Source organism: Montipora foliosa, chromosome 11 (genome assembly GCF_036669935.1).
Source record: "Montipora foliosa isolate CH-2021 chromosome 11, ASM3666993v2, whole genome shotgun sequence".
NCBI classification, from domain to species: domain Eukaryota; kingdom Metazoa; phylum Cnidaria; class Anthozoa; order Scleractinia; family Acroporidae; genus Montipora; species Montipora foliosa.
This window is the reverse complement of record NC_090879.1, coordinates 4,101,875-4,117,603: the sequence shown is the minus strand read 5'-3', so window position 1 is coordinate 4,117,603 and position 15,729 is coordinate 4,101,875. Positions and strand designations below refer to the sequence as shown.

The 15,729-nt window shown below is 36.7% G+C and overlaps 1 protein-coding gene across 1 annotated transcript; it reads left to right on the top strand.

The window, feature by feature from the left end:
* The first annotated feature begins 8,405 nt into the window (after positions 1 to 8,405).
* LOC137976585 (3-galactosyl-N-acetylglucosaminide 4-alpha-L-fucosyltransferase FUT3-like) lies at positions 8,406 to 15,402 on the top strand. Its single transcript, XM_068823964.1, has 2 exons — positions 8,406 to 9,675; positions 15,199 to 15,402. The coding sequence occupies exons 1-2, from the start codon at positions 8,452 to 8,454 to the stop codon at positions 15,400 to 15,402; spliced, it is 1,428 nt and encodes a 475-aa protein (XP_068680065.1). The 5' UTR covers positions 8,406 to 8,451.
* The last annotated feature ends 327 nt before the right edge of the window (positions 15,403 to 15,729 follow it).

The window sequence follows — 15,729 nt, the reverse complement described above, 5'->3', positions numbered from 1 at the left end:
TGGTGTAGAACTTGAATCAGACAACACATTTGGTTTTTCAAGCAGGGGCTCGGTGGTAGAATAGTATTGACCAGATTAAACTTTTCGTTCCAAGAATTACTTTCAATTCCATAGGCCAAGAACTTTATCTCGACAGAGTTGTGAAAACAGACTTCAAAAATGGAATTATTTACAGGAGCAAAATTTACAAATTCCCAATTCAAGCACACGAGAAGAACAGGTAATTTTGTTTGGTGACTACAGGAAATGTAAAAACCACCGGCATGTTTTTTGTTTATATACTCAACGATGCAAGTTTAAATACACAGACAAGTAAACCCATTTTCTATATAATACATGTTCGGTTTCGAGGGGGGGGGGGACAAATCCAAGACACTCTCGACAGTTGTCATCTAGTGCGTCAGGTAACGGTAAACGAGCATCCTGATGTTTATTATCAGCCGTCAACAGATCTGACAAGAGTTTACAGAGATGTGCTCCAAATATTGGTTCATAAAATTTCAGAATTCAGCGAGGGGTCGTTATTGACGAGAGAAAATTTTGAAAAACTGTTTTCCATTTGTATATTTTGACTACTGACAAAACAAAAAACTCGATAGACGGGACGGAACAACTAAACTGACTTTCAAGTACGAACTGTCTGGAACAACTGCAACAAATTACAGTGTTTATATGCTCTATTGTCATGAATGGAAACAGGACGCTGAAAATTGTCAACAAAGATGGTAAATTGATGTTTCGTTTTAAGAGATGAACAATATGATTGAAAATACATTATTTCCAACATTCATTTACTGATCAAATTTTAATACGCATTCGATATATATATAAGATCATGACAGAATATCATCGTGTGGAAGAGGTAAAATTGAGTTAAAGGTCAGTTAAACAAGCTTGCAAGAGATTATGCCAGCAAATCACCAATTAACTCTGAGACTTTCAAAAGACGAATTGAGTGGTAATGATGAGCTTATGCTTACCAAAACAACCCAACTCAAAAAAATTCAAAAGCCAATGAAAAAGGGAGAGTCGCCGAGTCTGTCGGTAGCTATAAAAATCAAATAAAAGTCAAATACGAAATGCTGTAAAAACATGGCGGTTCTCCTTTGGAGTACACTGACAGGAGGATGTTTCATCCCAGAGTACTAACTACCAATGGTCATTGGCCCCATTGGCAAAAAAGTTTTTGCCTCCTCTAGCAACAGGAGCTTTAATCTGGTTTGGGCTTCTCTAACATGAGTAGAGATAAACGTTTTTCGGAAGTGGATGTTAACATACCTAAAAACACGGTCAAACAATTGATACCGTATAAAGATCATTTGACTGACAAAGCAAAGAAAGACCAAATTGAAAGCAATTCAAAGCGGTTCAGGAGTGAATTTTAACTCCAACAAAAACAACAAGTTGGTAATGGAATATGGAGTATTTTAGCTTCAATTGGAGTTCCTATGGGTTGTAGCATGCTTGGACTGGCAAAGGTCTTCAGGTTGACTCCTATTGGAATTGGAGGTACACAACCAATTTATGTTACCAGGACACAAGAGGAGTTTTGTGTGCAGAATGTCAAGTGATTTGATACCCGTTTACTCCACCCTTTTTATGGCACAGGGGAAAACCCGATTGTTATGGGGAAAGCCAAAAAAAAACGACCCCTTGAAAAACAAAAAAAGGGTGGAGGGTTGATACTGGGCAAAAACAGCCCCTTTTTCGGGGGGGGGGGCGGGGGGAATATCCTTATTGGGAGAAATGCGTGTGAACAGATGAAGTTCATAGACAAACCACTTAGCAATTTTCGGATTTAATAAATTGGGTACAACAGCTTGACATAAAACATTTCAGGGGTGTTATAGTCGTTATGAGAATAGATTACCAGACAAGAAAGTGAAACAGTAAAGAGGGGGGGATTATCAATCTTGACGGTTCATACAGGACCTGTAACTCATTGGGTTTGTTATAGGAAAAAATGTCATCTCCAGCGATCCATCCTTTGTGGAATATTTTCCGAACCAGTTTTGGTATTCATAATTCATCACGAGATTTTTTAAAAGAAAAAAAAAAAAAAAAAGGAAAATATCTTCTGGGACAAAGGTGGTGAAAAAATTAGTATAGCAGTTCTGATTGAAATACAAGAAAGAGATTCTGTTCTTTGTGGGGGTATTGGTGTTTGTACTATCTCTTGGACCCCAAGACAAAGAGGAAAGTGCCACTTATCGAAGTGATACATACCAGCACATTTGATCCGACAGATAATATCAGGAACCATGCATCATAATAGATTATTTCAAAAATTGTAATTCATATATATTAAATGAGAAGTTTGCTTGTGTCAAACAGGAAAAAACAAACTGATTGTGTTCCGCTGGTCAGCGAAAGATATGAAACAACACAAAAAACGGTTTCGTGACTATGATGAAATGATCAATGTTCGGAATGCGGTCATAACTACAAACTATGTTTGGTTAAAAAACAGAAACTTGTGGGAAACGGGTTAGCCCGCTCCAAGAAGCGGGCTTTTTAGATATTGGAAACAGTCACAGCTTAGGTGACAATGGCTTTGAAAGCGTGGTTTTAAAAAGGTGCATTCAATCTTGGTTAGCCATTGGAGCTTCAAAGGCGATTAAATCAGATTTCGCTAGACAAAAATAAAAGGTATGGCTAACAAATATATCGGATCAAGCTTTGGATCGTAATCACACCTGATTTGTCAAAAGAAATTAAACCTCTTTCATGGTGTTTGCTGTAGACATTCACAAAGCTATTGGAAAACTACCAAAACCAAAAAAGACGGTTTGGAACGCTTCCTGGGCATCATTACACAGGCCCTTACAACCCCCTGGCAGATCCAACTGAAATATGACCCAAAAACAGGTCCGAATATTGGAAATATATGAGATGCCACTGGAAAAACTGATTCTATCGCAAATGCAGCAACGACCGTTTGATTATTCAGTATGTAAGGATGAACAAAAACTGTAAAAACAAAAAACAAAAAAAAAACAAAGCAGACCGAATATGGTATAAGCTTTTGTGTGAATAACGTTACCATGGCAATGGAAAGACAATGGGGGCATTGGTTAGCTAGAAATGCAATCGATGTCAAGCAGAACTACTTGGTCTTGGTGTTCCAAAAAAACGGAAAGCGCCGCGTCGGGTAAAGAAAACTGGCAAGAAAAGAAAAATTAGGCAGATGAATGACATGCATCCATAAGACGCAACTTTTACCTCGGCGGCGTTGTAATCGTAAAATCATATTGATGAAATCTGGGCAAGTGATCTAGTTTGAAAATGCAAAAATTGTAGCAAAGGACATAAGAAGGTTATCCGGTATCTTCTTATGGGTTATTGTGGTTTCAGTAAATCCGGTTGGATCGTACAATTGAAGGAGTTAAGAAAGGCGAACTATGTCCACTGATCTCAAAACAATATTTCAAGAAGGTAGAAAGAAAACCACAATCTATTATATGGGTTGATAAGGGAAACGGGGGAGTTCTATAACCAACACTTGAAAGACTTGCTTGACAAAAATGGGATACTTAGTATTCAACCGAAAATGAAGAAAAGTCCTCAGTGGTTGAAAGATCGAATAGGACAATCAAGTCTAAAATGTGGAAGCAGTTTACTGTACAAGGTAATACACAGTTTAGATATGTTACCAAAATTAGTGAAACAGTATAATAATACCAAACATTCAAGTATAAAGATGACACCTGTTGAAGCTAGCAAAAAAGAGCAATGAAGGAACTGTTTACTTGAATCTATATGGTGATATGGAACAAGCAACATCTAAACCTAGTTTCAAGGTGGTGATAAGGTCCGAATATCTAAGAATAAAAAGGAATGTGTTTGACAAGGGTTACACACCAAATTAGACCGAAGCAGTGTTCATAGTCGATAAAATCCAATACACTAATCCATCCCACTAATCCAATCACTTAGCTGGAAAACATAGTCATCTTAAAGCAAAAAAACATATCAATAAATATTCAAAACAGACCACGTCAAACGCACCATAGGTAGATACTTAAAGATAAAATCTATAGATATATATAGATGGAAAAATATAACAATATAATATGAACAAGAGTAATCTTAAAAGCTCAGTAAATCAGAACTAATCAAATTGCTATTAAAGCAAGAAAAGAAGAAACCTGAAATCATCATAGGAGATGACACCAAACCAGTACCAGCACCAAGGACTGTAAAACCAATTAGACCAATCAATCGAACACCTCGTAAGAGTGTAAATCGAATGGTTCAAGATTATGAAAAAAACATAATTCTTCCACCAATAGAGTTCAGAGATGGATACAAACCAGTGCCAGCACCAAGAACCAAAAAACCAGTTTCATTACCTAGAACTAAAATAGATGAAACAGATAAAGCTCTTAAAGGGTTTACGAAGTCTTATGAAATTGATATCAAAATAACAAAGACCCACTTACGCAACTGCAAAACACAAGAAAGGCAGTTGCTAACCATATTGAAAACATATTAATATCAATGAAAGGACTAAATTTGTTGAAACGCTTAAGGTTAGATTCGAAAAGGATATAGGTGGAGAAATGGTGTACAAGACCGCTTATTTCAACATCAAAGCAAAAACAATAATCAACAAAATGCAAATAGAACCAGCTTTGAATTATCAAAACAGGAGCTTAAATAAAATAGCTGAATGGATTTCAGAGGGTTCAAATTGGACTATTCAATCAGTTGACAATCATTATCTCAATGTGGTAAAATATGAACCAATTAAAGGATCTTCTTACATAAACTACCAAGTGAATTAAGAAACAGTCCAAAAGGTTTGATTAATTTGAAAAATGAAGACAATCAATGCTTCAGATGGTGTCATATAAGATATTTAAAACCTCAAGATAAATACCCACAGAGAATCAAAAAAGTCGACAAGCAAATATCGAAAATTTGGATTATTCAGGAATTGAATTTCCAGTGACTACCAACAGTACAACAAAATAGAAAAGCAGAATCAAATAAACATAAATGTCTTCGGTTATGACGACGAACAACCATATCCAATTTATGTTTCAAAAGAAAAGTACAAAGACCATATGAATTTATTGTTAATCACAGAAAACAAAAACAATCACTATGTATTAATCAAAGATTTCAACAAGTTCATGTACAATCAAACAAAGCACAAAGAGAGGAAACATTTTTGCATGTATTGTCTTCAATGCTTCAGCTCTGAAAGAGTATTGACTGATCACAAAGAAAACTGCATTCAAGTAAATGGAACACAAGCTATTAAAATGCCAACTAAAATGAGATGACAACATAACTAAACTAAGTTAGCTCCTCCATTTGTAATTTATGCAGACTTTGAAGCCATAACAGAAAAGATATCCGGTTGTCACCCTAATAATGATAAATCATACACCGAAGCATACCAGAAGCATACAGACTGTGGATACGGTTACAAAGTTGTGTGTTGTTATGATGATAAATATAGCAAACCAGTACAAATGTACAGAGGTGAAAAAGCTGTTTACACATTTATGGAAGCTATGCTAGAGGAAGTTAAATATTGTAAGAAGGTCATGAAAAAACATTTCAATAAACCATTAAGATATGACCAAGATGACGAAGAAAAATTTCAAAAGCTGATAAATGCCATATATGTGAGAAAAAATACAATAGAACTGATGTAAGAGTAAGAGATCACTGCCATATAACTGGTCAGTATCGAGGATCCGCACATCAAGATTGTAACCTAAATTTCAGATTGACTGACAAAATACCAGTTATATTTCACAATCTCCGTGGGTATGACTCGCATTTCATAATGCAAGAGATTGGTGAAATAGTTAATAAGCATACATATACAAATAAGAAAGGTGAAAAGTGTCAAATGAATATCAATGCCATACCTAACAACATGGAGAAGTATATGGCTTTCATGTTGGGTAATCATCTGACCTTTATTGATAGTTTCCAATTTATGAGCTCTAGTTTGGAAAAACTAGCGAGTAATTTGCCAAAAGAATCATTGAAAATATACTTCTCAAAAATTCAAGATAAAAAAGCTTGATTTAATGAGCAAGAAGGGAGTCTACCCATATGACTTCATGGACAGTTTTGAAAAATTCAATGAAAAGCTACCATCAAAAGAAGACTTTTACAGAATCTTAAATGATGAACACATTACCGATAAAGATTATCAACATGCTCAGACTGTATGGGATTACATTCTCTCTTAAAAACATGGGAGAATACCATGATTTATATATCAAATCTGACATCCTTCTATTAGCTGATGTGTTTGAAAACTATAGGAGAACATGCTTACAGTATTACAAGCTAGATCCATGTCATTATTTTACCAGTCCTGGGCTTTCCTATGATGCTATGCTGAAATGGTTAATATCAAATTGGAACTAATGACTGACATTGATATATCAATTCATTGAAAAAGGTATGAGGGGTGGTATATCGTATATAGCCAATTGATACGGTAAAGCTAACATAAATACATGAAAACATATGATGAGAAGGCCCACTCAAAAATATATCATGTATCTGATGCCAACAATCTGTATGGATGGGCTATGAGTCAATATTTACCAACTGGCGGTTTCAAATGGATGACTGAAAACCAGATTGATAAGATAGACTTAGCCAAGTATACAGAAGATAGCAATAAAGGTTTAATACTAGAAGTCAACCTAGCATATCCAGAAGAACTACATGATTTGCATAATGACTACCCTCTAGGACCTGAAAAATTAAAAGTTAACAAAGATATGCTTTCTATTATTGTCAAGAAATAGCAATAAATTCAATGTATCAACTGGTTTAGTTCATAAACTGATACCTACATTAAGCAATAAAGAAAAGTATGTTCTTCATTACAGAAACCTACAATTGTACACTGATCTTGGTTTGAAAATAACTAAAATCCATCGAGTACTGGAGTTCAATCAGTCCGCGTGGTTGAAGCAATATATTGACTTTAATACTGAGAAAAGAACTAATGCTAAAAATGCTTTTGAGAAAGACTTTTTTAATTAATGAACAACAGTGTATTTGGAAAACAATGGAAAATTTACGTAAGCGTGTAGATGTTAGATTAGTAAACTGATGAAAAGAAACTATTGAAAATGACTGCTAAACCAACATATGTTAGCAGTAAAATTTTTAATGAAAACCTTGTAGCAGTTCATAAGATTAAAGAGACACTAGTCCTAGACCGACCAGCTTATGTTGGTATGTATTCTAGATCTTAGCAAGACTCTAATGTATGATTTTCATTATAACTACATCAAAAATAAATATGGAAACAAAGCTAAGCTGCTATTTACCGACACCGATAGTCTTACATATGAAATCGAAGCTGAAGATGTCTACTCAAACTTCTGGAAGGATAAAAATAGATTCGATAACAGTGATTATGCGCAAGATTCACAATACTTCGATAAGACAAATAAAAAAGTAATCGGTAAATTCAAAGATGAGGCAGCAGGTATACCAATAACCGAATTCGTCGGATTGCGATCGAAAATGTATTCATATATGAAAGACAATGATAAAGGTGGGAAGACCGCTAAGGGTATCAAAAAAAATATTATCAAAAAGAACATCACTCATAAAAATTATAAAAATGTACTATTTAATAACGAACAAATGCATCATACAATGAAAACAATCCGAAGCAACAACCATAACTCGGAAGCTATGAGCTTAATAAAGTGTCATTATCTTGCTTCGATGACAAGCGGTATATTCACGATAATGGTGTGACAAGTTATGCATACGGTCACTATAAAATCAACACACCAAAACAATCTGAATGATAAAGTTTACTTTTAACGTTTACTTATAAAGTTTACTCATAAAGTTTACTCATAAAGTTAACTAAAATGTCACGCTATGGTGATTGTTTCCGTTTCATTTACTTATGCAAATATTTAAAAACACTTCATGTATGCAACTTCACAAAATAATTTCACAAATTTGAAAAGTTTCACTGAAAATTTTCACAATTGTTGAGTAAAAATGTGAAGCTTGTGGTTGGTTAAAAATCACGGGGAAACCCCTTTTTTTATTTCCGAGAGTGTCATGCTTTGTGATTCTTTAATGTTCCATTTCATTTATTATGTGACTATTTAATCTTGTTCCATTTGATTGATTACGTGAATATTTAATCATGTAGTTTTTCACTTGGTATATTATTTTAAAAACATATAGATTTCCAAAATATAATATCAAAAATACGAGATCAAAAAATTGGTAGCCATTAAATGGAAAGTAGTATTGAGTTGGGTTTGGTAACAGATCAAAAATGATCTGGTACCCCCAACTCCTATACTACTCGCGCATGCACAACATTAGTCTCCTTTGTTGACGTCAGGGACACCAGGTGTAACGAGGAATCTCACAACTATGGATGTCAAATGCATAGGGCGACTCGCTGCGTTGACGATTCTTCTTGGAATGTTTGTGCTAATCATTCAATGGTGGCATTTTCAAACTAAACATCATATAACGAACTTATCAATCGCTGAACAAGACTGGAAAGCGGAAAATGGATCTGAGCGTGGATTGAAATTAGTTTTATTTTACACGCCGTTGTTCGGTCGTATACCATGGCCGGGCCTCCAGACAGATCACGATTTCACGCACTCCCGGGGCATCGGTTGTCGTGAACAAGCGTGTCGGATAACTTACAACCGAAATGACCTTCTTAGGAGCGATGCAGTTTTGTTTCACGGCAGAGATTTGCCAAGTGTATCACACATGGTGCAGATGAAGAAGAGAAAACTAGCACAACAGCGATGGATATATTTCATGCATGAAAGTCCGGTAAATGATTTTACCGATGTCGCTTCTTACAACGGCCTCTTTAATTGGACCATGACCTATAGGAAGGCTTCAGATTTTTTCCTACCCTATCGACATTACACACGATTGGAACCCAACGAGATTCAGTTTCAGGCGACGCAGACTACCAATTTTGCGGAGGGAAAAGACAAACTGGCTGTTTGGATCGCAAGTCACTGCGGCCTGCTCAGAGACGAGTTTGTCAGAACACTTATGAAATTCATCAAAATGGATATTTTTGGATCCTGCTCAAAAAAATTTAATCATTATGAATCGTGTCCAAGAGGGTCTCCGGAATGCAGTCAGAAGCTATTGCGTTACAAATTCTATTTTGCTTTTGAAAATTCGTTCTGCGTTGATTATATAACAGAAAAATACTGGTACGTACCGCTCGACCACAATATTGTCCCTGTTGTGATGGGTGGAGCTTCCTATAAAGACGAGCAACTCGCTATTCCCGGCTCGTTTATCGACGTTGCGAGTTTCCAGTCCGTCGACGCTCTTGTGAAATATCTCCTTTACTTAGATTCAAATGACACTGCATACAACGAGTATTTCCACTGGAGGAAAGAATTTAAACTATCCTTTCCTGAATCGTGGACATGCAAGGTTTGTGCAGCGTTGCACAACGATACCCTGCCATCAAAAGTGTACAACTTGGACGAATTTTGGGGAGTGGCAAAATCTTGTGGAAAAAACGAGGATAAAATTCGCAAATTTATTGCCGAGTCCCCACGTCCCCACGTCTCCACGTCCCCTGTCCCCGCATCCCCGTCCAACTTTTCGACACTTATTTATTTATTTATTTATTTATTATTTAATCTTTATTTGACCACGGTACAATTCATCAGCAATATAAAACCGTATGTACAATTAAAAATTAAAACCAAGTATAGATAAAACTATGTAAACTACATTAACTATCTTACTCAATATCAAAAAATAAAAGCTGCTTTCCATGAATGCCGTGTTTAGAATAATGGCCTAGATAACCTCTTTAATCAGTCGTTTGAATTGATTGAGGGAATCTGCTTTCGTTAGTTTTAATGGCAAACTGTTCCACAAAACTGCGCCACTATAGGTAAAGCTGTTTTTGTAGTAGTTTGTGCGCGGTTGCGGAACATTTACCTTATTCACAGAGTCTCTCAAACAATAACCAGAGTCGCGATGGACAAATTTCGAGCAGAGATACTCAGGTGCTAGTCCCTGTAGGGATTTAAATACCATTGTTGCTCTTTCAATTTGCCTTAAAGAGACTAGGGATTTCCATCCTTAGAGTTCAAACAAATTGTTGACATCAGCGTCATAGTTAGAGTAGGTCAAGAAACGGGCTGCTCTGTTTTGTAGTTTCTGCAGTTTGTTAAATACGTGTGAGAAAGCAATGATAATAGGGCCTTTGGGCTAAGATTAGTTCCTCGACCAAAGGCCGTACGGTACTTTTTTCAGTGCCGTAAGGGCAGGCACAGAACAGTTTCGGCTGTTTGTCTGTTCTCTCGAGAAGCGAGCACTAGGGTTTTTTGGTTTCGTTTTTGATAGTTTTTTGTTCAGCTCGAGTGTAGAATCATGACGAACTTTTGTAGTTTCTGAGAACTATTTACTACTTGTAGCTTTTCTAAAACCCTATTATCATTGCTTTCTCACACGTATTTAACACAACTGTTATCAATTTACGAATCACCATAAACTTTATGAGTAAATTTTGTAAGCAATGTTTGTCAGCAAAGTTGAAATGCGTTTAAATATTCGCATAATCACCATAGCGTGACATTGTAGGAAATAAAGAAAGTGGGTTTCCCATGAAAATGATCTTATATTTATATGCAAAATAGTTTTGTCGATAAATTTTATGAGTAAACTTTATAAGTAAACTTTATTAGTAAACTTTGTTATCTATATCGTTTTAGTGTGTTGATTTTATAATGCCCGTAAGCATATGATTCTATTCCATTGTCTAATAAATATCTTTTATTATCAAAACAAGACAACGATACTTTATTGAGCTCATAGCTTCCAAGTTGATGATAGCTGCTTCGAATGGTTTTCATTGTATGATACATTTGCCTGTTATTAAATAGTGTTTGTTTGTAGTCTTCATGTTTGATGTCTTTTTTGATCACAATCTTTTTGATACCTTTTGCTGTTTTGCTATTTTGATTATTATCCTTGGTGTAAGAGTACATTTTACTTCTGAGGCCAATGAATTCTTTTATAACTACACCAGCTGCCTCATCTTTGAATTTACCAATGACCTTTTTATTTGTTTTGTCATAAAATTTATAATTTATTCTATTCCAAAAGTTTTGATACACATCATCGGTTTCAATTTCATAAGTCAACGAGGCTGTCTGTGAATAATAACTTTGCTTTATTATTGTACTTTTGTTTGATAAAATTATGATGAAAATCATACATTAGCATCTTGCTTAGATCTAATATACACATACCTATGTAAGCACGTCTGTTTCTTTGATCTTATGCACAGCTACTAGATTATCGTTGAAGATTTTGCTACTAACATAAGTTGGTTTTGATGCTAATTTTAATAATTTATTCTCATCTGTTATAAGTCTGACATCAACTCTTTTCCGCAAATTTTCCATTGTTTTTCCAAATACACTGTTGCTCATGAGTTTAAGAGCGAATGCACAGAAAAATCAAGCAAAATCAGCAAACCGTGGCCACAGCTCAAAACCTAACCTACCCTCATTTTTCAGTTTATGCGCATTTGATCATATGTAAATGGAATTTGCGCACTACAATTATTAAACTATTATATTATTATTATTAATAACTTTTTTAATGAGTTTATAACACTGCTGATGTTAACATTTCCAAATGCGACCGAGTGTGGGAATTACTTGAGATTTTCGATTTCAACAGTCTGCGGGCCGAACACCGAAAAACAATCCAGTGACACAAATGAGCTGACTTTCATAAACGAGCGAATATATTGGCAATTTTCTACTTACAATTCACAAAACAGATTCTAACAATTTAAAAACGGCACATTTTTAAATTTTAAGAGGAAAATATCAGCGAACGAGCAAAATTCTGATACATAATTTGCATCATGCTTACAAATACATCTATATCCTCGTTTCGGCTTACGTATCGAAGTCGAAGGAAAGACTTGAAGTCTTTAATCATGGCTCATCCACATTTGATAGATTACTTTCCTCCAAAACGGTCGCCCACTGTCTAGGGATGGCAATGATTTCACGTTTTTTAAATAACGTTTGTATACTTCCAAATCGTCTATCACAAACAGAGTAGGTGTGACCTTCCAATAAAAACTTGAAATCGGCCCGAAGAAATTGTCCTAGCCGAACAATGTAGTCCAAATAAAAGAAAAGATAACATTCCTTCAACTGTTCCGGAGCATTGTCAGACCAAATTATCAAATGGTCATGCCTTCCAAGTTCATTTTGGAGCCGGTTAATTAAGTAATCGAGGAGAGAAATTACCTCGTTTGGTCCCGTGGTACCAGTGGTCTCGTCGTAAAAAAAAACAGTATATCTTTCCGTAGTTTGCACAGTATATTCCCAGTAAATGCGTTCTAACCCTCACAGAGTAGTATGCGTCTTGAGCAGGAACTTTGGGTGTTTTAAGAGATTTGTCAAAATCCAGTTGGAGGGTTAGGGTGCTTGCGAGTCCGTCCACCGCCATTAATGATTAAAAATCAAGATTTGTACTTTCAGAGTTGTTACCCGTTTCACTCACCGATCCTTTGGCATAACCGCAAAATATCCGTAATTGTACATGGGTTAAACAAAAAAGCACATGCCTTTTTTTAATTTTGAGGCATGTTTCCAAAGTCCGCCGGTTATCGTTATAGGTTGCAACTGCATGTTCGTTAAAAAGTGTCGTTACAAAAATGACATTATTCAGTATAACTGTAAAACAGAGTGCGCGCGCGCTTGTTAACTTTGAAACTGAACATTGAGCGTTGATTGGCTTTTAAAAAACTGAAGATGGAAAATCTGAACAGGGTTACCCGAATAGCGAAGAGACGTTGGCGTCACCTATTGTCATTTAGGGAGCTTAAGCACGCGCTTTTTTGAGACGCGGACGGCAAGCGGAAGTGAGTTGTTTTCCCTTTTAACTTGTCTTCCCACAAACACATTTCCATTGCTAAGTATCTTTTCTCCATTAGAGATGATTAGTATAAAAATCTGTGAGACAGCACTGTCCTGGCACGCGAAATTTTCTCTTTTGGTTGCCGTCCGCGTCTCAAAAACGCGCATGCTTAAGCTCCCTTTTGATGTGCCAACCAGAGCCTCATTGGCTGTCAAAACAAAAGGTCTTTTGTTCCTGTAGTTTGCAAATTTGTTCCCTATTGTTTGAAAGTACTTGCCTCAACACACACAACATTGACACACTGATTGCACACAATTAACTCGTATTTGAATTTTTAATTGCTTACACAACACACCAAACGTTCAAGTTTGGACGAAAATGCTGCGTCAGGGGTGAAATTTATGCGCAACAGTAAAATAGAACTGGTCTTTCGTTCCAGGTAATTTTTCAGCATATTAGCATTTTCAGATAACGTACGGGGATTATATGGAAATGCTGATCATCATCTCCATCATTACTGTTTTAAACGAATATAAGAGACGAACTTTTAAAAAATTCGATTATCAACGAGAAAGGTTAATACAAAAGGAACTAGTGACAGGAAAGGTATTTTAGTGCAGATTTCTTTGGGAAAACATGCAAATTATTGTTCTGTAATTCCATAGGCTAGACGTTCATGTTGTTCCCGCTGTGGCGTTGACACCCTTTGAAGAACTTTGTCTTTTCACTGCTGTCTGTCTTCAAACAACAGTAAAATACGAAATTTACATTACCACAAGTACAAATAGTTTACCTTGATTGGAAGGTTTGAGTGATTCATTTATTTGTTATCAGCTACCTCACAAAACGACAACAAGATCTACTTCCCACATTAATACATGTTTTCGATTACAAGGCCCTACAAACTCAGGGAAAAGCTAATAAAAGAAAAAGAAAAAGAAGAAATAAGAAAAAAAAATACTTGAACAGTACTTGTGTCGACTTTTTGCTTGCAAGTTTGAGAAAATGCTGTCGTGCCCCATGAATTGGTTCCTGAGAGAAGCATGATTGCTACTTTCGAACCGTGGGAAAATTTTCGGGCTGAGCCGTAACCACAAGTGTTAATTTGCGATGATCGGAAAATTAGAAAGCGTGACCTAAAAAACGTGGAATCATTTGGGATTTACCTTTCGTTCCAGAAGGACTAACTCAAAATGTCGAAGTTTGCAAATACGAGGCAAGTTATTTTAAAACAAAAACGCGGCACAATATGCTCTTTTTTAAGGCGATTTGTCAGCCTGGCCGTAAAACAGGGGAGCAACGAAACATTTGTGCCAAGCGAAGAGATTTTTGAAGACTATTGTCAAACAGTAGCCTTGTGTAATGTCGCGATTGATTGATAGGACAAACATACGTGTCCTATTTACATTTTTGCAGTGGGCTCGGACATCAGCATACTAAGGGCGCCGATGGCAGCCGCTATCAGTCCATTTATGAGCCCACTGAACCCTCCCAACCCATGATGAGTGATGATGTAAGTGAGTGATGAAGATAGGCCACAACACCGGGAACCACGTCCCCTACTCTTTTCGAATAGTGTGTGGGTTCTTTAACGTCCCACAGTGTTATATGTGAACAAGGTTTGTGAGACGGGACCTCCGGTTTATTGTCCTTATCCGAGAAGACTTGAAAGTCTAATCATTTGCAGATGTCATTACAAAGACAGCACTTTCTCCTCAGTTATTTAAAGACCCTGAGTGTTGGTCCGGCCGGAGTTGAACTCACGACCTCCCGCGTGACAGCCCGGTGCTTAACCAACTGAGCCACCGGTGCGCGGTTGCGCGGTTGTGGACTGACGGTGACAGTATCCATGACCAGACCAAATACCTTATTAAGAAGGCTGCCTTTTACAACGTGAGGCGAAAAAATTAAGTCAACGGCGCTATGTTGTCCCACAGTATTTAAATGCCTTTCTCTTAAAAAAAAAATATTGCTCTTTCTTCAGCAATTGAAAAAAGAACTTGAGCACTTCGCTCTCTCAAATAACTGGGATGTTCGGTCGGGGGTACAATCTGGAAAAATCCGAGGCTATTCCGGAATTGAGTTGCAAAGACCCCGAAGACGACCTGCCCTAGAATTTGGTGGAAGAGTCATGCTCCAACGCCTGCAGCATTATATGGGAGAAAATCCAAAACCTGACCCACCAATTGAAGTCAGTATTTTGCTATTTGCTTTCCCAAGGCACAAATACTTGTCACTTAAAAATAATTATTTTACTCACAAAAGTGTTAAATTGTATTTTAGTTACATGATGTACCCAGTGATCCTCGGGGAGCGGGAACTTGTGCCTTTGCCTCACGAGACATAGAAAAATGCGAAGTCATTTGCGAATACGAGGGAGAGCGCATTTCACTTGACGAGGCTGAGAGGCGTGAAGCATTGTACAGGGACCAGGGCAGGCCTTGCACCCTAATGGTCATCGCAAGTGGGGCACTACAAATTGCGTGAGTTTTCGTAAACACATAATGTCTTTGACTCACAGTCGTATTGGATGAAATGTAGGCAAGTTCATTTTTGCCGCCTTATTATCAACATTAGGCTCATTGTCCTCTGTCTACAATTATCGTAATGAATAGCGGCGCCCCTTTTTCCAGAGAACAAACAGACGGTTAAGTAAGCCATTGATTCAATGGGTGGCCACCACCATCTCTTTCTGGAGAACACCAAAATGGCTGCCGCAATGCCTAGTGAAAAGAAAAAAAAGGATAGGCTTTAAAAGCACACATAAATTACACTTTTTCTGGTAAAGCACAAACGTTGTGGAGAATGAAATGA